Source organism: Cheilinus undulatus, linkage group 14, assembly GCF_018320785.1.
Source record: "Cheilinus undulatus linkage group 14, ASM1832078v1, whole genome shotgun sequence".
Taxonomy (NCBI): domain Eukaryota; kingdom Metazoa; phylum Chordata; class Actinopteri; order Labriformes; family Labridae; genus Cheilinus; species Cheilinus undulatus.
This window is the reverse complement of record NC_054878.1, coordinates 47,822,525-47,848,726: the sequence shown is the minus strand read 5'-3', so window position 1 is coordinate 47,848,726 and position 26,202 is coordinate 47,822,525. Positions and strand designations below refer to the sequence as shown.

The window sequence follows — 26,202 nt, the reverse complement described above, 5'->3', positions numbered from 1 at the left end:
TTTTAACCCCTTTTCTTGACTTCTTTGCACAATTTTTTGTCATTTGTAAACAATTTTTGTTAACCTTTGCCCTTTTTTCCACCTCTACCACTTTTTTGACACATTTTAACCTCTTTTCACAACTTTTTTCTGCCAATTTTTGCAACACTTCTGCCAACCTTAACCTTTTTTTAAATATCGACTAATTTTGACAGTAAATTTCTGTAAAAACAGATCAAATGGTTAGTCATTCCGAAACTATTTTAATATTAATTGGGATGGATTTAACAGCTGCAGATATTTAAAGGAAAAGGGTACTCTTAAAATCTTCTTTTCCTCCTTTTCTGAGTTTAATGATCTTTCAGGGGCCGGACAGGAAGCTTTGGGGGGCCTGATGTGGCCCCTGGGCCGCCAGTTGACAATCAGTGTTTTAAAGCTTTTATGTCATCACTTCTAACTTTGAACTCTGGGCAGCTCAGTAAAACAGCTCTGATTCAACCTTAAACGCATTCAAAGTAAGAGTTTTACAGAGTTGTTAATACACAGGCAGATAAAGTCAAGGAAAAGTGAAGCTACCAGGCTGAGATAGCGTTACGTCTCCTTGTTTTAACACAAGTTCAGTGGGTCCACATGAACTCTCTGCATGTAAACATGGAGCCCCGCTCGTCTACTCTCAGATCAGGTGTGAATAATAATGAAGCCGCTCCCTCGTCTCCGTCTTTCACCGTCCAGGCTGTCGAAGGGTCAGCGGAGCCGGCAGACTGCTGATGACTGAGGGGAGAAGTCAGGGAGACATGAAGCGTGATGGCAGATGTTTATGGAGGGGTCTGCACACTCAGATGAAACATAAAAACATCCGTAATTTACATCTCACTACAAAGTGGAGCGTAAAATAAGAAACTAGGCAGAGTGGGGAAGCTTAACTACAGGAGAAAGACTCAGACTGCAGCTTGGAGAGGGAGCGCTCTGCAGAAAGGGTCATTTTGACAAGTCGTTTCATCTTGGAGTCAGTTTAAAATCACTTGATTCTAATTAAAATCAGCTTGTTTGAGAGGTTTTGCTGCAAAGAATGTCTTTTTTTTTTCCAAATTGCATGTCTTGAAAGCTGAAAGATGGAAACTTGCATTCATATTTTAAGATTCAACAGGTTTTGAAAGTGATACCAAGATGTCACACCTTGTAAAATGAGCGTCTGGACACTTTAAAGGACCATCTGTTTTGCTGACATCACTAAAAATCAATAGTGCCCTGAAAGCACCTCCAAAAGGGCAAACAAATGGAAAAAAATGAGGCCATAACATGCAATTTCTTTCCCAAAACTTCACCTGAAAAACAGCATTCTGGTTTGTTTCACAAAAGCAGCAGAAAAACTCTCCAAAGAGGAACCTGCACATGACTTTTCTGCTTGCTGAACTCATAATGAGCTGCTTTAGTGACTCATTCAAGGTTCAGGAACTGCATTCATTGACGTTGAAGTGACGTAGAACGAGGTGGATCTGCTGTCAGAGCAGAAAACAATCAGCAAAAACAGCAAAGTCCAGGTCAGCCGTTCTGACAAACTGCAAATCCCAGAAAGCCCGGCCAGTGCTCGCTGGAATACGAAAGTGCAATTTCAGCTTTCAGAATAAATGAATCATTAGTCGAAACAGCAGAAGAGTTTAATCAGTCTCTCCAGGATGTTGTGGACGTTGTTGCATGACTGTTGCAGCTAAAATAACAAAATAACAACTGGGGATGGAGATTAGTGATGCCTCTAGGCAAATCTTTTTAAACCGCTCAAATTAAACCATGTCTGTCGTCTGCGCTCTGCAGAACGTAGCTAAAGTTAGCTACTAGCCTTGGATCCTGTTTGCAGGTTAATGTCTGCATCCATGAACAACATCCCACTCTTCCTAGACAGCTTTCCACAACATTCTGGAGTGTTCCTGTTGGAATGTGCTCCCATTCGTTCTGTAGAGCATTTATGAGGTCAGGCTCTGATGTTGGACCAGAAGGCCTGGCTCACAATCTCTGATCCAGTTCATCCCAAAGGTGCTGGATGGGGTTGAGTTCAGGGCTCTGTGTGGGACAGTGAAAAAGGGTCTTCCCCCAACTGTTGCCACACACTTGGAAGCATAGCATTGTCCAGAATGTCTTGGTCTGCTGAAGCATTGAGAATGGACTTCACTGGAGATAAGTGGTCTAGCCCAGACCCTCAAAAACAGCCCCATACCCTTATCCCTCCTCCACCAAACTTCAGTCAGACAGGTAACGCTCTAACGCTCTAAACATCCTTTTCTTCAAGACAACCTGGGCTTTAATCCTTGTACCCTCCTGGGGCATTTTTGGCCATTTTTCTCAAGTTTTTTTTTATTATTATTTTTGATCATTTTGTCAGTTTTACAGCTTGTGGCATGAATTTTTACAGGAACTTTTCTTTCTAGTTAAATTTTTGAAATCCAGCATGTTTTACTTTTAAATGTCATTCATACTCTCTCAATGAATTTTGTACCCTCTGGACACCTTCCAGGCCAATTTTGTTGCTCATCTTTGACCCATCCAAGACTCTCATCAGCACCAAAGCCCCATCTTTCTACTATTCATTTTAGGGAAAATAATTCACTTTTTGTGTTTTTTTGTAGTGAAAAATAAAATATTTCAAATAATCAAACTGGCATTTAAAGAGTTAAAATCTTGAATATTATTCAATGTTTGTTAGTTTTGAGCAGGTCTGTAGTTGTTAAAGAGATTTATGAAAAAAAAAGGCAGAAAAATTATTGATGTATGGTGATTTAATGGCAATTTTTCTGTACATGTACGTTTTTGCCTTGAAGGTGTAAAGAGGGTGTTAAATTTGAGGAGGGCACAAGGGTTAAGAATATGTGTGCTGCAGTCATCTATCCATCCATCCATCTATTTTCAATACCGCTTATCCCGTTGGGGGTCGCGGCGGGGGCTGGAGCCTGCCTCTTGCCCAGCTGTCATTGGGCGAGAGGCGGGGTATGCCCCGGACTGGTCGCCAGTCAATCACAGGGCTGACATGTAGAGACAGACAAGAAGGCACGCTCACACTCACACCAACAAGTAATTTAGAGTCACCAGTTAACCTAACAAGCATGTTTTTGGTGGTGGCAGGAAGCTGGAGAACCTGGGTAGAACATGCAAACTGACTGGGAAGCTAACCAGGAACCTTCTTGCTGTGAGGCAACAGCGCTAACCCCTGCACCACCGTGCATCCCCTGCTGCAGTAATGCAACTATAAAGACAAAAGAAAAAACTAAATGGAAACAAACTTGTTCTCTCATCTATTTGAGACCAAAGAATGCAAAAATGATCATTCTGTGACTAAAAGCCTTGAAAATATTCACATATTTATAAAAACTCCTTGGTAATTTGAGTCATTATTTAAAGTGACACGTCACGGCCTCTCTGTGTCTCTTTCTCTCTATTTTGAGTCATCAGGCTCTCTTCTGCAGTTTATAAGTCTGTGCACATGCCCTGTCCAGCAAACCATGACGTGACAACGGAACAGCCTGCCATTGTTTGTCATTGCCCAGTTGCATTGTATTCTGGGATACACACAGACAATACAGCGGCTGGCTAACCTGCTAGCTGCAGGAACGATCGAAGAATGGGCTCAAAATGGATAAAAAGACATTGAATATTTAAGTTACTGGTGGGGATTTCATCTTTTAAGGCTGCAGAAATTCAGCCAAGTTCCAGGATTGCTGGAAAATGTCCTGTGAGAGCGATGGAGGCGTGGATAGCGACATTAGAATGGGACAACTCAGAGGATTAAAGCTGGTCGTTTTGTTTTGTCTCTTTGCTAAATATGTTTTTATTTTCATTTGGAGACCAAACTTATATCAAATACATTTGACTGGATGACCATTTAAAAAGTCTAAGTCACAGTTTTTGTTCAGGTGGTCATGGTGGGTCCTGATGCCTGACTGGCTGAGAACCACTGCTTTGTAGCGCTTGGCGTTGGACTTGGCTATGTGAGGCCTACATGCAGCTGCTCAGCCATAGAAACCCGTTCATGAAGCTCCTGCTGCAGTTTTAGTGTTCACATTAATGCCAGTAACAGTTAAAACAACCTTTCAGGAGAGACTGTTTAAAAACATCAGCATGTTAAATGGTGGATTCGTCATCAGCATTGGTCTGATTGTTCCACAGTATGCCTCATTTAGCAGAACGTGCCGTTGTGTATCTAAAATCTTCATTAAGTCCGGAGTGAATGAGGTGAAACATCTGCTAGATGCTTGAACGACGACACCTTTTTACAACACCCCTCTCCTCCATTAGTGGGTGCAGCGGCCTTTTCCTGCCGTCATGCCGCTGCAGACGTGATGCTATCATCCGCTGCAAAACGACAAAGCAGGCCGGCTGCCCTGAGAGCCGTCCGTCCATCTCTTTCTTCTCCATCCCTGAGAATTTCTGTGTGGGAGTATCAATAACAGCCTTAAGAGCCTGGAGGAATTACCTCGGCTCTTTATCAAACCCTCGTACAGCTGGCACCGCAGCAGCGGCCGTAAAGACGAGACAGCAGCTCGCTGCCTCCCAATAGCTCCAATAATCTCCCCCAAACACACGACTGAACGCAGGCAGCGCTTCACTGAGAACCCATCCACCCTCCTCCACCTGAAGGGAAACTTTTCCATCAAACTAGGCAGCACAAAGCATGAACCCGAGGCCAGCAGTGATCCCAGGGAGGAGCGGGGGGGTTAATAAGCAGGATGGAGCTCTGCAGGTTAGTATCAGGGGGGACACACTGGAGGAGCACTTACATGCTTTTTTCACAGGAGGTGAATGATCTGAAAGTAAACATGCCAGGTTACACAGACGGACACGGCAGGATGTGATGTGACACGATGTTCAACAGGTGACAACACACAGAACAACAGTCAGGTTTAGGATTTAAAAACCCAGAGTCTGAGGGCAGTCCTATGATAGCCAACTTCCTGTGATATCAGCTGTTCTGAAGCCATTCCTGGTTGTTTGTTTGTAAATGTTGATGATAGAAAAGCAGCAACAAAACAACAGAAACTGGAAAAAGAGAGAGATCAGACCACACTTCTATGAATACAGCAGCTACTGTAACAAAGCCAGGTCCGAGTTAGAGCCCAAGCCCCGAGGGTTTTAGAAATTTGCCAGTGATCCCAAACTTTTGAGCAGTAGTGTATATTTTTAAAACACATGATCACAAACATAACATATGATGGCGTGCTGCCACAGTAAAAGAGAAAAAGTAGAAAGGATACAATGATATTTTTAGAAGAAGTCAATTACTGACAAATCGTCCAGACCTAGAATTCTCTCTAACTTTGGCGTTGATGTGAGGGTCGAATCAAACTTCTATGTAAATGTGGTCTGATCTCTGGAGGTCCAGTTTTTGACTTTGAGGCCACATTTTAACCAGGGAACCACAAAATGAGGAAACGTGCTCAGATATGGTGACAAAATGGGAAAATGATGTCAAGAAAATTAAAGAATAATGCTTATCTCTCAACAAAATTTAATTAAACCACCTTAAAACCATTAAAACATTTAGTTTAATATCAAGGAAACGCTGTAACACCAATAAGTTAAGCCTACAAAACTTAAAACACTCCATGCTTCATTAAAAGTTTGATTTACTTTATCAATAATAAATTAAGCTCTAAATGAGACTGGTCTTGTGAAATCGATTACTAATACTTCAGAGAAATGACTCAGCGTTAGACTTGCTCTTTTCAAACTTTGTCCAGCAGGTTGTGAAGTCCTCGGGGTTTTTATCGCTTCAGTGGAGAAAATGTGAAAAAGAACTGAGACGTTTTGGTTTAAATTCCAGTCCAAGACCTTTGTCACTTTTAACTCCCTCGGCCTTTAAACCTCCAATCCAGCAGATGTCACTAAAGCTGCCGACTGTGACGGAGACCTGGGATTACATCTCACCCTGAAATTCACCAGTGTCAGAGCATCACAGGAAGTCTCAGACGGATAAAATCTCATTGAAACCAGAAAGCACTGAAGTTCATTTTGGTCTTCTTGGTTAAGTCCGATTTTTCCTGATGAAACGGCTTTTGCAGTTTGAACTTTTTTTTTTATACCATTTTTTCCTTCCCGATACGATTCCAATACCGAGGTGTTTGGTATCAGCTGATATCAAGTCCTGATCCGATACCAGTGTGAACTTTCTGGACTGACTGCAGACTAGCAAATCATTTTAGACCTATATTTGACTCAGAACATGGCTCAACAAGTAGAACCATATTGTCTAGTAGGGGTGTCCAAACTATGGCCTCGGGGGCCAATTGTGGCCTGCAGCCCTTTTGTCAACGGCCCGCCGAAGATTCTTTAACTCAAATGAAATACAGCCCTCAACAGAGCATGAAGCAAGTGCTTGACTGTATCATTGTCCTTTGTTTCGGCACAAGGCGGTGCTACCATGCTACCATAAGCATACCCAATCACTGAGCATATCTTAACCTGTTGGTTCCCAACCTAGGATCCGGGACCCCCAAAGGATCTTATGGGGGGCACAAAGCCTTGTCTTCTCTGAGGCTGCTCTATCAGTGAAACAATTCAAATCTATGTTGATTTTTGGCAGCAGTGTGTCAATTTTTCTTCTCTCTTGGGTCCTGGGAGGGCTCCACTTTTCTTAGGTACATGTGTGTGGGTGTGTGTGTGTGTGTGTGTGTGTGTGTGTCGGGGGGGGCTCCACTGGGAAACACTGTCTTAACCTACATTAGATTGGTTTCACAAACTTTAATATCAAAGTGACGCCTATGAAATTGGCCCCGCCATCTTGAATCTATTTGTACGTGGCCCCCAATGGAAAAGTTTGGACACCACTCATGCACAGCATCTCTGTGAGCCTAAAGTTGTTTTTGCCTGCCCCTTCCAGTGATCAGGTGATTGAGTCCTGATTTGAGGCTTGACCTCTAATGCAATGGGTCCCAAACTTTTTCTTTGCAGCCAAATGAAAATTTCAGTCATCCTCCATGTTTGTTTTTCCTCTGAAGTCACATTTTATCACCAGAGTTCCTGTGACATTTCATGTCCAGGGAATCTTCCCTTGATGGATCGTTCAGTTTGTGCGTTCAGAGGATTGTAATCAGGGTTTTAAGTGGAAAAAAACATACATGCATTGTAGATTAGCCTTAGGATAGATGGGTAAAAATGGGCAGGCTTTCGAACACATCCTCACTGATGGAGTTTTATATTACACTTCCAGGAAACCAACTAAATATTTGACTTTGTAAATGCTTTTGTGAAGGTGGGAATTCCAGAGAGGATGGATAAAAGGGACAAAGGTCCTAAAGAATATTCGTGTCATGGTCGTCACAGATTTACAGTATCGCCCTCTAATAGGTATCGCCTCGTGGCACGTGTCTGTGAGAGTGGCCAGCAGCACATCTGACTCTCAGAGAGAAGGATGAAAGGGATGATGGGAGAGCCGGGCTGCTGGTGGTCCAATCAGTAGTCTGAGCAGAGCACACAATAAGAGCTCTCTGTTGTCATGACAACATGACATGCGGCACAAGGAGATGAGGCAATGGCAGCCGAAAGGTGAGAGACAGACAGCGATTGATCTTCGTGTCTGAGCATCAGCTGGAGCTCGACGAAGATGTCAAAATTTCAGCAGCCTCAAACGCCACATTTCAGACGTTTATCAGACTAAAAATGTTGTTTATGGATAAAAAATATTCACCCTCTGGGATGTTTTACCCTTCTATTAATTTTGTCAATCAATCATGGTCAAAAGAATTTAGCTTTTTGACTTAAAAAAAAAAGCAAAACCTCTCTCTAATGTCAAAGTGAAACCAGATTTCTAAAGAACAATGTCAAATAATTACAAATCTGTAATGTAAAATACGTGACTGCATAAAAATTCATCCCTTCTAGTCAGTACTTAGTAAAGTCGCCTTTGGCTGCAATCACAGCTCTGAGTCTGTGTGGATAGGTCTCAGTCAGGCTCAAACATCTGGACACAAGCCATCTAGGTCGGCTGCTGAGAAGCATCCTCACAGCATGATGCTGCCACCACCGTGCTCCACAGTGGGGATGGTGTGTGTGTGGTGATGTCAGTGTCTGATGGTCAAAAAGCTCCATTCTAGTCTCATCAGAATTCACCATGGAGTCTCCCACAGTCCTTCTGGTGAACTCTAGTCCAGATTGAATCTGAGTTTTCTTCAACAGTGTCTTTCTCTTTGCCACTCTCCCATAAAGCTCTGACTGGTGAAGAACCCGGCCAACAGTTGTTGTCTGCAGAGTCTCTCCATCTCAGCTGCTGAAGCTTGGAGCTCCTTCAGAGTAGTCATAGGTGTCTTGGTGTCCTCTCTCACTAGTCTCCTTCTTGCACGCCCACTCAGTGTGTGAGGACGGTCTGATCTAGGCAGATTTACACATGTGACATATTCCTTCATTTCTTCATGATGGATTTAACTGAACTCTGGGGGATGTTCAGAGACTTGGAGATGTTTTTGTCTCCATCCTCTGACTTAGACTTTTCAATCACCTTTTCTCTGAGGGTTCTTTTGTCTTCATGGTGTAATGGTAGCCAGGAATATTGATTAACCAGACACAGGTGTCTTTATACTACAATCACTGAGACTACTAGCACCAACTGTCTGGACCTCTGATGAATTAGGTCAGGCACTTTAAAGAGGAAGAATATTTAATTATGCAGTCACTTATTTTACATTACAGATTTTTATTTAACTAACATAACTTTGTAAAAGGAGAATAAGACATACTTTTTCAGTCTTTATTTCATCCTCCAAGGAGGTAGCCTAAAATACCCTCTAAGAGCAATATTTGTCCTGCAAATGCTTGAAAAGTGCTGGAATAAAAATCAAAATTAAGATGTCAAAAGTGCAAAAAAAAAACCCATTGCCTTAAAAATCAAATTTCTCACCGTAGTCGGTGATGGATTTGGGCGCTCTCTGCTCCGTCTCTGTGTTTCTCTTCTTGTTCTTTGACTTCCAGGCATGATAAACTTTGAGTCGGCGGTGGAACTCCTCCCTGCAGGCTGCCAACAGCTCGATGTCTGCAGGAGAAAAATCAGAGAAACGTTAACAATCCTGAGGAAATCTCACACTAAGATCATAGGGCGTGGGTCATCAAGAACATTCACACAAGGGCCGGATTTAGTCCCGACAGAAACTCTGGGGGCCGGACTTTCAAATACACAAAAATTAAATCAATATTTTGGGTTTGATTGAAATAATATTGTAGTATTATTTGTATTTTCTTTCAAAATACAGGACATTTTTAGGAATTACCAGTGAGATCTATCCCTATTATCTATGCAGCAGGCCACAAGAGCCTGACAACAGGACTGGCTGGACCCCTGAAAATCCCAGAGAATGGGCCCTCCACAAGTGTGATTTAGTACCAGTATTAACTCATTTTTGACACTCTTAACCCCTTTTTGCCTCTTTAACCCGATCTTTGCAAGATTTTAAGCCTTTGAAAACCAATTTTCTTGCATGTTTTATCCCCTTTTGTGCCAATTTCATCCATTTTTGCCACTTTTCTTCTATCTTTGCCACTTTTGAATCCCTTTTCTTTACTTTTTTAACAATTTCTGCCACTTTTAACACATTTTTGTTAATTTTTGCCTCTATAACACATTTTTTGCCATTCTTTAACCCATTTAAACCATTCTTCCTGCATGTTTTATCCCCTTTGTGCTACTTTTTTATCCTTTTTTTTTCAATTTTCTTCTATTTTTGACTTTTAACCCTTTTTCATTGTATAATGTCAACATTTTTTTTGCAACTTTAAAACCACTTTCTGCCACTTTTAACACATTTTGATAGTTTTTGCCTCTTTAACACAATTTTTACCATTCTTTTACCCATTTAAACCAATTGTCTTGCATGTTTTATCCACTTTGTACCACTCTTATCCATTTTGCCAGTGTTCTCTACTTTTTGACACTTTTGAACCCATTTTCATTACTTTTTTTGCACTATTTTTTTGTCATTTGTAACCAGTTTTTTTTATTCTTTGCCCTTTTTTTCCTTTTACCAATTCTTGCCACATTTTAACGTCTTTTCACCACTTTTTCTACCAACTTTTGTCCCTTTTTGCTACTTTAAAACCCATTTCGCCACTTACCACCTATTTCTGCTACTCTCTAACCTTTTTCCACCACTCTATCTGGTCATATTTGCAGCACTTCTGCCAACCTTACCTCTCTTTTAAATATCTACTAAATATGACAGTAAATTTCTGCAAAAACAGACCAAATGTGAAGTCATTCTCAAAATATTTCAATATTCATTGTTTGTGGGACAGATTTAACAGCTGCAGACATTTAAAGCCAAGGGATACTCGTAAAACCACAACATCTTCTTTTCCTCCTTCTCTGAATCTAATGATCTTCTGGGGGCCAGACAGGAAGCTTTGGGGGCTGCCAGTTGATGATCAGGGACATAGGACCTCAGTGTTAGGGATGCTTTTGTGGAGTGGAGAAAAAAGCTCTGACACAGGTCTACATTAAAAACGTGTGCAGCTTAAAGCTGTTATTATGGGAGTGACTCAGTACTACTGCTCCATATGAGCATTAAAGCACATACACTTGTCTGGATATTTCATCTTAGATTTCCTCCAGTGGAGCCAAACGGCCTCGTAATGTTTTTGTTTATGACAGAAACCTTACACAATGATTATTGACGGACACATTAGCTTTTGTCCATTTCACCTTCAAACGGCTGCTGTTCATTTTATCTTTAAAAACAATCAAAGCAGACAGAGACGGAGACGGCCTGACAGAGACGGTTAACACAGCCCCGCGGCCTTACGATAACACAGTTCATCAGGATGATTCAGATAAATTACTTTAGAGGGAAAAAGAGGACAAAAAATTCAATTTATGAGCTGGAGCGTGCAGGCTAACAGAGTGCGATGAGAAGCTTAATGCACACTAAGTGGCTCGGTAACGTCAACAGAACAAAAATACTTTGCAGGCAGACGAATGGTGGAAAAAAAACACAGTCCCATTTACTGAGCGGAGCTGAAATCACTGCAGGATAAACTGGAGTGTGGCAGGTGTCAACAACCCCCTCGTCGCTCTGTTATGTTGGACTTTTATTCCGCCACTGCAGATCATGATGATGCGGCGGACGTGATCACATCAGTATGCAGGCTCCCGCTTCGTCTGGGAGGCGAGCTGAGCGGCCTGTTAACAGCTAACACAGTCATTTCTGTGTTTGTGTGCGGCCGCCCGCGGGCTCCGCTCCTGCGCGCATTAATCTGTACGACGCCGCCAGACGTCCATCCCTCCGTCCTCGTCCTTCACGCCGCCTGCTGCTGGAGACCAGGTGGGCTCTCGACACAAACTCAGCATAATGAGGAGACGACAGAGTTCTCTTTTCTTTACCATCAACGTAACAAGAGCTCCACTGGGAGCATTTAGACTACAACGCTCTGCAGTTATTCTGCAGAAGTAAGCCCAGGATTTTCCACATCAGTGCAGTCAGTAGTTTTGGCCCTGAAACAACAACCGCCGTCACTCACATCACACCGGAGTTAGAGCTCCAAAAACTTTAACAAAAACTACTCTATTAAAGCCACTGCAACACAGAAAATAAGTACACCTTTGGACCAATGTTTCTCAACTGGGGGGTCAGGACCCAAAAGTGGGTTGCACGGCTGTTTTCAGTGGGTCATGATATGGTGCTTAGAAAAAGAGGGTGCCAGAGACCCGGGACCCCCACTGTACATGAAAGTGGTTAAACTCAGCCATGCACATTGAGGAATAGTCATGTGCAGACAAGGCCGCTCATAAGGGGGACCTTTCTGGGCCCCATTCAAACTTGGGGCCCATGTTTAAGTTAAGCTATGATATCCATGCATTCAACCTGAATAATAACCACTCTTATCAAAGCAACAAATACCCCAAAAATCTTTTCTTATTAGTTTGTGCCTTAGTTACAGCCTCCGTAAAAATGTAAACCCATTTTCTTAAAAACAGAATTAAAGTGGGTTAAATATGGCTAAAATTGGTGGGAAAAGTGGGGAAATGAGATTTAAAAATACCAGAAATAGGTTAGAGGTGGCAAAAATAATAAAAGAATGGCAGTATTGGGTCAAAGTGGCAAAAACAGGTGGCTTATTTGTTGAAATGGGATTTTGAAGTGGAAAAAAGTGGCTGGGACTGGAAAAAATAGGTTAAAATGGGCAAAAATGGCAGTCAAAAGTGGTAAGAAGAGGCTAAGTGCTTAAAATAGGTTGACAGAAGCAATAATAGGCAAGAATTGACAAAGTAAGTGGAAAAAATGTGTTAAAATGTGTTAAAATTGGTGGGAAAAAAGTGATGAAAACTGGTTAAAATCAGGCAAAATTTGTGTAAAGTGTCAAAACTGGGTAAAAAGTGGCAAAAAAGGGTCCAAATTGACCAAAACTTGATGCAAAGTTGCCAATGATAGTGGCGAAAGTGGGAAAGTGGTTAAAAAGTGGCACAAACAGATATTTTCAATATAAAAATGGATGCTAGAAGCAAAGCTACTGATAAAACATTTATTTTACATTTGACTAATTTCATGCATATATTTTCATTCAATTTGGTTAAAATATACAGTTTTATATAATTAAAAATGTTCTCTATTTCTTTTAAGGCATCTAGTGACCTCCTCTCAGTGTCTCGTGACCCCCAAGGGGGTCCTGACCCCAACGTTGAGAACCACTGTATTGAACTATTCCTTCTTGAATAACTAGCGAACCACTGTACCGTGACACTAAAGAAATTCGCCACATCTACATGCAGGAGTGAAATCAAAGACTCCTTCTCCTTGGGAATTAGGACTCCACTGCTTTACACGGGGCTCTTGGCATCATTTGTCCTCCGATACTCCGATATAATCACTGCAGGAATCTAAGGACATGAGTCGCTTTTATAGACCTGGTAGGGGACTCCATTTGGCCCTGGGGCTGAAGAAGCCTTTGCACTCTTCACCACAGCCCGCACTGGTGGTCTAACACTAAAGAATAAGAGGCGCAGCAAATGGTGGGGTGTTTGCTGGTCTGGACTTTGCTGATCTAGACTTTGCAGTATAAAGTTGTCTTAAAGGGGACAAATATGTCCCCTTTAACTTTATACTGGTCTCAGAGGTCCCCAGAACATGCCTGTGAAGTTTGTTGCTGAAAAAACAATCCAGTGTTTGATTTCTCCATGTCTAAAAACTCCTCTGTTTCAGCCCTGCTCAACACGAGCTGTTTCTGCGTCTGTGGCTTTAAATGTTAATGAGCTGTCTGACTCTGCACCTGACTCCGCCTCTCTCAGGAAATGGATGTGGCTTAATGAAGGAGGGTGGAACTTCCCTCCCAGCGGGGAAAAAAAATGGATGTTACTGATTCTTGAGGGGATTGTGGACAGGTCAAGGGTCATAGACAAGCTTGTTTTTTTATTAACATGTATGCATCCTAAATAAAAACATTCATTCATCCATTCCTACTACTGCACTTCAAAATGTGATCTAGCTCTCTTGAATATGTACTAGTCTTCATGACATCTGCTGCTGACCTCTTGGCCAGGTCATCCACAAAGAGATCTGGAGCTCAGTTAGTCTCTATCTGGTCAAATAAATAAAAGAAAGGCTATACTGTCTGACAAAAACACTACACAGGTATATGTGTGGTTTAGTAATGATGGTTTTAGTAAAAACAGCTGTACTATGGTTCCACTCCAGCAGCAGGTCACTCCCACGGGAGAGAAGTGGTCGTAAAACGATGAAGAGTTTACAAAAATAAAAGCAAGTGGTGCGTAAAGAGAGGTAGATAAAAATCTGTCTGAGTAGTCCATTAAGTGGACAGGAAGTGAGAGAGAGTTTTCAGTTTAAAGCAGAGTCTGTCTGCAGAGGAAGAAGAAAAACTACGGGTTGTTTGCAGGATTGAGGGTCCTGCTCTGGTTTGTTTCACACTTACAGTGTGTAACACACAGAGGTAATTAACGTGCGTTTTTGGTGCTAAAACCAATCTGCTGGGGTGTAAAAGGAGGGAATCTGGTGACGATGATGAAATTATGACGGGACACTCACCACATGAGGTATTGATGGCGTCTCGCAGCTCGGCGTACTTCCACTTGCTCAGCTCGTACTTCTTGGAGGCGGCAGCAGCGGCCTTGGAGGCCTGGACCTGTGGACCTCTGACGTGACAGAGACAAGAGGGACAGGAAGTCAGACGACAAAGACCCACAGCTATGAACTGTGGGAAACCGTCAGCAGAGAGGTCAGAGGTCGGGGTTATTCACTTCACATTTACCTTCTGAACGAGGGTAAAGAAAAGATCTAAAGGGAGAAGTTTGAAAGAAGGTGGGTGGAGTTTTCAAGTTTGGCGGGTAATATCTGATGATGAATTCTACAATTCCAAAAAAGTCTGGACGCTGTGTCATATAGAAGAAAGACTGTCATAAACCCGTATTTAATTTACAATAAAACAGAACAAACATATAAAAAGTTAAACTGAGACGATCTACTACTTCAGGAAAATATTAGCTCATTTTAAATTTGATGGAAGCAACACTTCTCAAAAAAGTAGGGACAGGGCAAGCAAAGGGTGGAGCTGGAGGAGCATTTAACAGCTAATTAGGTCAGTAACAGGTCAGTAACATGACTGGGTATAAAAGGAATATTTTAGAGAGGCAGAGTCTCTCAGGAGTAAAGATGGGCAGAGATTCACCAATCTATAAAAAACTGCGTTTAAAACTGGTGGAACAATCTCTGAGAAGTTCCTTAATGTAAAATAGTGAAGACTGAATCTCCCGCCATCAACAGATTCAGAGAATCTGGAGAAATCTCTGTGAGGCTGAAGGGGTCTGGCTGCTGACTGTAGACCTCAGACGCCCCCTCGCTCAGACTGAGACACCTGTGGGGGCGGAACTACGCCCTAAAACTATCAGAGGGTTAGGATAACTAAGCTAAAGTGAGCCACTATTCATAGAACTACATCTTAAATGTGTTTATACATAATTTAAAACCAGATTAGACCTCTGACTGTTTTGTCTACTTCCTTTAAAAATTGTTGTTTCAATGTCCCAACTTTTTTGGAATCAGTGTTGTATAAACCCGTATTAAAACGGCAGCTGTTCTCTTAAGTTTGTAGTCAAAAAACAAACAAACCTTAAATGACATTCAAAAAGAGCTTGACTCAGCAGAGTAAACTGCACCCACCTGGCCGTAATGAGAGGAACAGTAATCACAGTTAAATCACAACAGCAGAGCAGACAGAGGTCAGACTGAGGAGAAATAACGGGTCAGATGAGCAGAATCATTGTTAAAGGAAAGAGAAGGATTTCTACAGGAGAACTACAGAGGGTTAAAGGTCGGCGCTGTTAAAAAGCATGCTGTTTCAGTCTCCAGGAAGTCAAAAGCACCCCTGGTAAGACGGCGTGGAGCCGACATGAGGCTGGAGCTAACTGACATGAATTATAAATGAAGCTATGACAGTTTAAAGACTCCAGCTCCTCTCCAGCTGCAGGCCGAGCTGCTGGCACGCTCCTGACATGGCTGATTAATCCAGGGTTTTACTGTTTTTAGAACAGCAGGAAGTTGGAGGTGTGACCCTGCCGGTTCTTTAATCCTATTGGGTGGCTGGTTATTAGCGTTAACCGGCCTCTGACTAGCGCGGTGAAGCTGTTCCCAGAAGTGTACGCCGGCTCCGGCTGCGTGCTAAGTGGCCGCAGTCACCTTCTGCTCTCACCGTCGCCGCGTTTCAGGTGGAGGGAGAGAGGACCCTGAGCCAATTATCCTCAGACAGACGCACGGGGGAAACATGAGGAGACGCTGGCATGACTTAGGCTGACATCACTCATTCATGCCGCCCTGGAGCTGACGGGAACGCACGTGGAAAAGACTGTTTTAGCTGGCAGTAATCTGATGAGGAAATGCACGGTCACTCAGTCAGGTGCAGAGTCACGTTCACCTGCTGAGGCTTTAAAATACTGGAAATATCACACAGGAGGGGCATTAGAGTTCAGGCTTTACTTTTAAAGGCACAATGCGGCCACCAGGGGGTGCTCAATCAAAACAATAACAAAGATGGAGGCAGCAGAGAATTAATGGGAGGGATTCTGTCACCCTCCAAATAAGATGAGGAGTCTACTGTAACTTCCTAACCAGGACGTCCCGTTTTCGGACTCTGTGTCCCCACAAAAATCTATGAAACTCTTACATGTCCCGTTTTTGAACAACCCCATCATGATTTTTGCCGATGAAAAAACCAAAACAATAATCCATGCCTGCAACATTTCCTCTGCTCATATGTCAATCAGTGTCATCATCCAGACTGTCGGTATTTAACCAACAGAAAAACAGAACTGAAGACGGAGGCGGTCTCTACACACCAAGCAGGAAGTGCAGTCACTTCCTTCACCATCAGAGTTTAGACTTTAATCTCAGGATTCTAACTTTAATCTCACAGCTTAATTTCAGAATTCTGACTTTGATCTCAAACTTTAATTCCAGAATTCACACTTTAATCCCAGATTTTAATCTCAAAATTCTGACTTTTCACTCAGAATTCTAAGATAAGAGTAAGACATTTGAATATCATTTTATAATTTTGATTAAACTACCAGAATTCTGATTATAATAAAAAATCTGATTTTTCTCTTTCTTGATTTCACTCAGAATTTAATCTCATATATCTGACTTTAAAATCAGAATTATGACTTTAATCCCAGAATCTTAATCTCACTTTTTGAAGACTTTAATCTCATAAATCTGATTTAATTCTATGAAATCTCATTTCAATCTCAGAATTGGGACTTTGAAGTCAAAACATTGAGATTAAAGTCAGTATTCTAATGTTAATCACAGACTTTACACTATGAATGTATTCTTAAAATTCTTTCTGTAATCTCAGAATGCCGTCTTTAACCTCAGAATACCGTCTTTAATCTCAGAATACCGTCTGTAATCTCAGAATACTGTCTTTAATCTCAGAATACTGTCTGTAATCTCAGAATACTGTCTTTAATCTCAGAATACTGTCTTTAATCTCAGAATACCGTCTGTAATCTCAGAATACTGTCTTTAATCTCAGAATACTGTCTTTAATCTCAGAATACCGTCTTTAATCTCAGAATACCGTCTTTAATCTCAGAATATCGTCTTTAATGTCAGAATACTGTCTTTAATCTCAGAATACTGTCTTTAATCTCAGAATACCGTCTTTAATCTCAGAATATCGTCTTTAATGTCAGAATACTGTCTTTAATCTCAGAATACCGTCTTTAATGTCAGAGTACTGTCTTTAATCTCAGAATACCGTCTTTAATCTCAGAATATCGTCTTTAATGTCAGAGTACTGTCTTTAATCTCAGAATATCGTCTTTTATCTCAGAATTCTGTCTTTAATCTCAGAATACCGTCTTTAATCTCAGAATATCGTCTTTAATGTCAGAGTACTGTCTTTAATCTCAGAATATCGTCTTTTATCTCAGAATTCTGTCTTTAATCTCAGAATACTGTCTTTAATCTCAAAATACTGTCTTTAATCTCAGAATACTGTCTTTAATCTCAGAATACCATCTTTAATCTCAGAATTCTGTCTTTAATCTCAGAATACCGTCTTTAATCTCAGAATACCGTCTTTAATCTCAGAATTCTGTCTTTAATCTCAGAATACCGTCTTTAATCTCAGAATACTGTCTTTAATCTCAGAATTCTGTCTTTATTCTCAGAATACCGTCTTTAATCTCAGAATACCGTCTTTAATCTCAGAATACCGTCTTTAATCTCAGAGTACCGTCTTTAATCTCAGAATACCGTCTTTAATCTCAGAATACCGTCTTTAATCTCAGAATACCGTCTGTAATCTCAGAATACCGTCTTTAATCTCAGAATATCGTCTTTAATGTCAGAATACTGTCTTTAATCTCAGAATACCGTCTTTAATCTCAGAATACCGTCTTTAATCTCAGAATACTGTCTTTAATCTCAGAATACTGTCTTTAATCTCAGAATACCATCTTTAATCTCAGAATTCTGTCTTTAATCTCAGAATACCGTCTTTAATCTCAGAATTCTGTCTTTAATCTCAGAATACCGTCTTTAATCTCAGAATACCGTCTTTAATCTCAGAATTCTGTCTTTAATCTCAGAATACCGTCTTTAATCTCAGAATACCGTCTTTAATCTCAGAATACTGTCTTTAATCTCAGAATACTGTCTTTAATCTCAGAATTCTGTCTTTAATCTCAGAATACTGTCTTTAATCTCAGAATATTGTCTTTAATCTCAGAATTCTGTCTTTAATCTAAGAATTCTGTCTTTAATCTCAGAATACCGTCTTTAATCTCAAAATACCGTCTTTAATCTCAGAATACCGTCTTTAATCTCAGAATACCGTCTTTAATCTCAGAATACCGTCTTTTATCTCAGAATACCGTCTTTAACCTCAGAATTCTGTGTTTGATCTCAGAGTTCTGTCTTTAATCTCAGAATTCTGTCTTTAATCTCAGAATACTGTCTTTAATCTCAGAATTCTGTCTTTAATCTCAGAATACCGTCTTTAATCTCAGAATACTGTCTTTAATCTCAGAATACTGTCTTTAATCTCAGAATACTGTCTTTAATCTCAGAATTCTGTCTTTAATCTCAGAATACTGTCTTTAATCTCAGAATATTGTCTTTAATCTCAGAATTCTGTCTTTAATCTCAGAATTCTGTCTTTAATCTCAGAATACCGTCTTTAATCTCAAAATACCGTCTTTAATCTCAGAATACCGTCTTTAATCTCAGAATACCGTCTTTAATCTCAGAATATCGTCTTTTATCTCAGAATACTGTCTTTAATCTCAGAATACCGTCTTTAATCTCAGAATACCGTCTTTAATCTCAGAATACCGTCTTTAACCTCAGAATTCTGTGTTTAATCTCAGAGTTCTGTCTTTAATCTCAGAATTCTGTCTTTAATCTCAGAATACTGTCTTTAATCTCAGAATACTGTCTTTAATCTCAGAATACTGTCTTTAATCTCAGAATTCTGTCTTTAATCTCAGAATACTGTCTTTAATCTCAGAATACCGTCTTTAATCTCAGAATACCGTCTTTAATCTCAGAATACCGTCTTTAATCTCAGAATACCGTCTGTAATCTCAGAATACTGTCTTTAATCTCAGAATACTGTCTTTAATCTCAGAATACTGTCTTTAATCTCAGAATACCGTCTTTAATCTCAGAATACCGTCTTTAATCTCAGAATACCGTCTTTAATCTCAGAATACCGTCTTTAATCTCAGAATTCTGTCTTTAATCTCAGAATTCTGACTTTAATCTCAGAATTCTGACTTTAATCTCAGAATTTATAACTTAGACTTAGACACGGCTGGATTAACTGGTGACAGTCCAGGCAGACATTCAGCAGAATAAAGTTTGAGTTTACATCTCTGCACTGTTCTGCCTTCTTAATCCACAGTTCCAGGTCTCAGCTCTTCAAAGAGGATCAGAGAGAAAGTGTGAAGCAGAAGAAATCAGTTTCCCTCAACGATTCCAGGAGAGATTGACATTTCTGAGGGAATCAACCCGTAAATCAGATCAGTGCAACTTTAATCTGAGATCAGCAAAAATCAACAAACCAAACAAACTCCTACAGAGTCGTGATGAATATTCACGTCCTGATCGAGAGTCTGATCAAAGAATGAGGACAACCAGGTACTGATTACAGAGAGCTCCATCTTTAACTGAAGACGGAGGCGGAGTCTACCCACCGAGCCAGGAGTTCAGTCATTTCCTTCGCCATCTCCTCCCTAAAAGGTAGGATGAGTTTCATATTTAGTTTGCTGTGTGGTTCTGTAGCGTGTGGAGAGAAAAACATCAATAACCACAGTCCTGACTCTACAACATGTTAGATTCTGACTCTGCAGACAGGAACCTCACTAAATGTCTCACACATGACTGCAGAGTAACATAACGTACGGCGCTCACACAGTCGTTATAGAACGGCAGCAGAAGGGGCTAACGCTAAATCAGTGCTAACGAGAGCTAGTAACTAACCGCTATGCAAACACAGGAAGTAACGTTGTGGCGAGGAATGATCACTTTTAACGGAAAATGAGAGCTGGGCTCCTCTACAATCCTTTATCCACACGGAGACTTTAAATGTTTAAGCGTTGCTAATGTCTTCACCTCTCAGAGGTATTAGGGCCACTCTAAAAAAAAGATTTTTTTTTTTCCCGGAAAAAAAAAAGGATCAAATTTTGGGGATTTATTACGTCATAAATTTAAAAAAAAAATTAACTTCAAATTTTTGAGAAAAAATCTGTAAATTTTGTTTTGAATTTCTGACATCCTAAATTTGATGTTTTGTCTTTAGTTTTAAAATCACAAATTTATTGTTTTTGTTTTTCCTTTAAATGTATGAGTTTTTGAATTTTTCCTGTTTATTTAGAACTGTTAGAGGCGGATCATGTCCAGAAATGTTTTCGAGTAAATATTTTTAAAAATTTTTTTAATAAATCTATGAGTTTAACTTAAAAAATTCCAAGTGTTTATTGAGGTTGTTTTTTTTTTCCTCAAAAATTTTGAGTTTACAACTTTAAAAAGGTGAACATGTCCAGTCTTTGTCTCCAGTTTTATCTTGTTACTTTAAGACATTCAAAACAAACAAAAAAAAAAACACATCAAAAAAATAAAGATCTTTTAACATAAAAAAAATCTTTTAACTTAAAAAAACTTTAAATGTCTAATTTTCTCTTTTAAATAAATGACTTTTTGAACACATAACAAATAAACAGACATTTTCAGTTTTTTGTCACAAATGTACATTTCTTAAAGGCAAACATGTCTAGTTTTTTCGTGACTGCAGAGTAAAATAACGTACGGCGGTCACACAGTTGGTATAGAACAGCAGAAGAAGGGGTTAACGCTAAATCAGCGCTAATGTGAGGTAGTAAATTAACCGCCAACTGGCTTCTGTAAAAACAGGAAGTGACGTTGCGGCGAGGAATAATCACTTCTTGAAAAAAATTTTAATTATATACATTTTTTCTGAAAAAAGATCAATTTTGGGGATTTATTAAGTCATAATTTTACAAAAAATGCAACTCAGATTTTTGGAGTAAAATTTGTAAATTTTGCTTTAAATTGATGAAACTGCAAGGTTGATCAATTTTGTCTTTAATTTTTAAATCACAAATTTACTGTTTTTTCTGGAAATGTATGGTTTTTCAAATTTTTCCTGTTTATTTAGAAATTTTAGAGTGGAACATGTCTAGAAATGTTTTTGAATAAAAAAGGATTTTTAAACTTGAGTTTTTAACACCAAAATACTGAACTTTTTTCTTCACAACCTTTTAAACCCAAACCCCAGAATCTTGAGTTTAACTTGAGAATTCCAAGTATTTAAACTTGAGTATGTCTGTTTTTTTTTCTCTGTTTACAACTTTAAAAAGGTGAACATGTCCAGTCCTTGTCTCCAGTTTTATCTTTTGTTTTTAAACTTTTAAAATAAAACACATTTATATTTTTTCCTGTAAATTAATGACTTTTTGAACATATAACATATGAATATGAGTTTCTTGTCACAAATGTACATTTTTTAAGAGCACACAACTAGTTTTTTCCTGTAAATTTTGATTTTTTTTCACATAAATTTGCAACGATAAGTAAAAAAAAACTGTAGTTTGGTTTCTTGTAGATTTATTATTAGAAATGTAAATCGCCAGTTTCATCCCGATACGATATTTCAGTATTTTGGAGAACAATACGATAGTTTCTGCCATGATACGATTTGGAATCGATTTGATGTACAAGCCTGCGATCGATATCAGGCAATTTTGTGCACAAACGTCACACAGTTACAGAAAATAAAACAGTTTCTGCATTTAAATTACTGACAGGTCTCTGTATTTAATCTCTTCTAACAAAAAAGACCCGCATTTCACTACAATAACATTTTCTAATGTTGACCTTATCATCTCAAAAGTAGAGTTTTTTTAAAGCAGAGCATCCTTTTAATCTATTTGTTCATTTTAGAGTGACTCTAATATTTAATTTTACACATCCGGAGGATTTTTTAATAGAAGTTGAAGTTGTAGAGGAGAGTGAACAGAAGCCAGAGGCTCGTAGCTCCACCGTGGCTTCCAGCTTGTTACTACTGTGTGTTAATTTTCTTCTTCATGTGTTTGGGTGTTCCTGCTTCTTCTTCTAGCCTTGTTCGTCTAGACCAGTGGTTCTCAAGGTTGGGGTCGGGACTCCCATGGGGGTCGCGAGACACTGAGAGAGGGTCGCAAGATGCCCTAAAAAAACTAGGAATATTTTTAAATTACACTGTTGTCACTTTACACCAATTTTGCCAAAATTTTAAACTGTTTTATCATTTTTTTCCAACTGATGTTGCCAACTTTAACACATTTCTACCACTTAAAATCCATTTTTTTCCCATTTCAAACCCTTTCCAACACCTTTTTTGTGTCTGTTTTTACCGCTTCTAAACCAAGTCTTGCCACTTTACACCTATTGTTTCCTACCACATTTCACTATTTGATATGCTCATTTTTACCAGTTTAATCCATTTCTGCCAATTTTTCTCTCTTAATCATTTTTTACAGTTTATATCAATTTTTCATCCCATTTTACCAAATTTTCCACCCATTTTTGCCAATTTCAAGTCATTTCAGCCACTTTTTAATTCCCCTTACCACTATCTATGCCCATTTTTTGCAGCTTTAAACAATTTTTGCAACTTTTTGCTTATTTTTTGCCAATTTTATCTAATTTTTGCCAATTTTATCTAATTTTTGCCACTTCAAACCAATATCTGCGACTTTTAAAATCCAATTTCACCACCTTCCCCACCATTTTTTTTAATTTTTATTTTTTTGCCATTATTGACTTATTCTAGCCATTTTTAACCTATTTTATTTCTGTTTTTAACAAAAGGGATTTGAACCCATTTTTAAGAAGGCTATCTACCACACAAATGACTTAAAAACTATGCTTGCTTCTTTGGTAAGAGTGGTTTTTTCAGGGTAAAGGTCTCCCCTGTATCCCCCATACGGGCGGCCTTGTCTGCACAAGTTTCTAGATTGTTCATGGCTGTGTTCAACCACCTTCAGGAACAGTGGGGGTCCCCAGTCTCTTGCACCTTTATTTTTGGGGTCCTGGGCTGAAAAGGTTGAGAACCCCTGTTCTAGACTACCCTGAAAAACAGGATTATTAGATGCAGGAAGAGTTTGTATTTGACATCTTGGTTTGTTCTCTGAGGACATTAAAGTCTCTGCCTCAGTACTCAGCGGTTCTGTGGCTCCTTTCCCTCACGTCATTCTCCCCTCTCTCTCTCTCTGTCCCTGGTTTCAGACTCTATCCACTGCTCTGTTATCAAAATCAGTCCCCTGTATGATAAATCTCTCCGTGTTGATGCTTGTTGATCTCCACTAGACTCGAACTTTTAGATCTTTGCAGTAAAAATATGTAAAACACTGTTGTGATAATGAGTAATTTGAAAAGGCCGCTGTGATGGGACTTTGAAAAAAGCGTTTGAGAGAAGAAGAGGCCGGCAGATTGGAAGCAGCTGGTGCATAAAGTACCACGATGCACCACTCCAGCATCCTCAGAGCGTGTAGCAGAGTAATGCGGCCTCCACTACATCTGACTCATGACGTGAAGCATCAATTTCATCTGTGAGAGCGACGCTGCATGTGGGTCGTTTCGGGGTAAGTGCAGAGAGAAGTGCGAGGGAGGCTGCCGTGCGGGGCTCGGGGCCTCGGACGTGAAAACTGAAGCTTTAATATCTCCGGATGCAGCGTGAACCGCTACAACCTCTCTGCTGGGGTAAAAACAGATGATGGAAACGAGTGTGGAGGGCGTCTGAATAATGCAGCCTGGCTCTAAGTAAACACAGTAATCCTGCACGTCTATGTCTGTGGAACAGTGTGCTGAAGGTGTTGGGTGCAGAGAGAGGACACCTACATGGTCAAGCTCTTGAGTTTTGTGGTTCCAGCCGGGCTGTAAACAAGAGGATTATAGGATTATAACAGCGAGCACCACTGAACAATAAAAGAGGAGGAGAGGTGATTCCTTTCCTCTTCATCTCTGACTGAAGTGATTCTCCTTCAAACTCTGATCAGAGGACGAAGGCCTGGAATTTATCAAACATTCATGATCAAAAGAATCATTCTTGATAAATCTATGTTTTTGATTTGATCAATCAGACTGTTTGATTTCAGTCTCTGTTTAGCGTTCATTATATTCTTATCCCTTAAACTGCTCTGAGCGGGTACTACTCTTAAACAAGGATCTGAATAACCAGATTTCTCTGTCGCATGTCAACACAGTATCCTGAATATGATAGAGAGAATCAGTCTGTTAACAGAGACTACAGTCTGCAGTGTTGTTCACTCACTTCACTGATAAATGGAGATGCCATTCCAACAAATAATCAACTAAACTTTCTGGTTTTTCTGCACCTATCTGAGTGATTGCACACTCCCTCTCTCTATTGCTCATAGGGTAGACCAGGGAGGCAGCGCCACTTTTTAACGGCTTTTCTCTCAAACGGTCAAAAACATACATTTACATTGCCACTTATAAAATAAAATTCCTCTTATGCTGCTGTGTCTTTCCAGACATTCTGTCTACCCACCAACCTAGGCTCTGGGTGTGGGGTCAGGTCGGGTTCAGACCCTTAAAGACCCTGTAAAGTGAAAATAAATCTGTATCTACTTTTGTTGTATGACAGGTCACGGTGTTATGAACCTCCAGGTCAAATTTCAGTCCAAAAAAGTTTATAAAAGTTTATAAAATTAAGCTTCAAGATCATGAAAAATGAGGCAGTAAAATCTGCTCCAGTGCTGCCAACTTCTCAGTTAGGAAAGTAGCCATTGGCTGTCCTAAAAGTCGCCAGAAGTTGCTAAATGACATCATCACCTAATTTGCATAGTTGTCAATATGCATTTAATTGTAATGGACGCTGTAGGAGAGAGGAAGAACGTCATGAGAGAGATACTCTGGCAGACTTTAATTTTTACTTAATTATTCTATTTTTCTTAGAGGTTCAGTTTCTTATGTTTGGTTGAGTTTTAAACCTTATGGTCTACTTAAAACCCTACAACAAATCCCAGTGAAACATTAACATTTTTATCCATAACATCAATAATATGTTTTTTTGGTTACAGTCTTCATTAACAATCTAAATGGACCAAAAAGAGACAATAGAAAAAAGTGTGATGGTGCCTTCACAGAGTGGTTAATCTGCAGTCTGGACATGGAGGCGTGAGCGTCTCCTACTCCGATTGCTGGGTGAGGACGGGGCTGAGATGAACTGCTCTGTGATTTTAGATTGTAGAGTTAGAGGGGCAGGGTTATTACCTTCTGTGGGCCGGTGACATCATGAGTCCACATATTTGCCCCGCCCACATGAAACCCAGCCAGGAAAGAGGTGAAAAACTTTCTAACAGTCTAAATCCAGAGTTCAGTCACATGTAGATCTCAGTGTTTTCACATGTTTACAGCAACCAGATTCCAACATTTCTAGAGTGTTCAGACACAAAGTTTGGATTTGACTTTACAGGGTCTTTAAGATGATATCGTCTCTTTGATTTAGATTAAGACTGTGTGGAAAAGTACTGAAACTTAACTATTAAAACTACCATAAAACCCCAGGATCTAAAATAAAATGTAGTAGTCATGTAGTCATTTATAGGAGCTGTTTTACAGGATTAAGCAAGTTTAAGTTTAAAAATTCCTTAAAGTTTGATAAATTCCAGCCGTGATTTCGTTCCTGGTGGATGGAAATCATATTGGTGCTCAAACTAAAAACTCGGTGCTGATTTCTTTGGTCAAAGGTGGACGTTGAAGTTCTGTTCCTTATTTTTCAATGATAAGAAACAGATTTAAAGGAAAATAAACTGGAGCTGCAGTGGGATATACTCAGCATATCAGACAGCAGATATAGAGGGAGTGCTTGGCTCAAAGACGGTCACAGCATGCAGGGATAGTTATGGGTGGAGAAAGGGTTAAAAAGCAGGAGGATCTGGGGTTCAAATCAAGGGGTTAAATGGCCGGGTCTTACGCTGCTCTCTCTGGGGACGATGGGACTGAGGAGCCGTTACTGGGAGGAAGAAAAAGAAAACAAAGATCTGGTTAAACACAGGACTGAATGCAGATGAAGATGTGGATTCAAATCAAACAGATCTGTGAACTCTTCAGGAACTTTGCACAAGAAAGGAGCCAAAGAAACTTCCAGAAAACAAAACTGTCAGAGTGAGGAAGAATAAATCTGACACAACGTGATGAATTATCCATGGTTTGTTTG

The 26,202-nt window shown here is 39.9% G+C and overlaps 1 protein-coding gene across 1 annotated transcript in view; it reads right to left on the bottom strand.

The window, feature by feature from the left end:
* myo6a (myosin VIa) overlaps positions 1 to 26,202 on the bottom strand; it is a 232,260-nt gene that overhangs the window by 9,959 nt on the left and 196,099 nt on the right. Inside the window, exons 29-33 of the mRNA XM_041805103.1 lie at positions 25,960 to 25,998; positions 23,859 to 23,894; positions 19,658 to 19,696; positions 13,986 to 14,092; positions 8,858 to 8,989 (exon numbers count right to left, since the gene is read on the bottom strand). Of these exons, the coding sequence (XP_041661037.1) occupies positions 8,858 to 8,989; positions 13,986 to 14,092; positions 19,658 to 19,696; positions 23,859 to 23,894; positions 25,960 to 25,998 (353 nt within the window). The remainder of the gene's footprint in view (positions 1 to 8,857; positions 8,990 to 13,985; positions 14,093 to 19,657; positions 19,697 to 23,858; positions 23,895 to 25,959; positions 25,999 to 26,202) is intronic.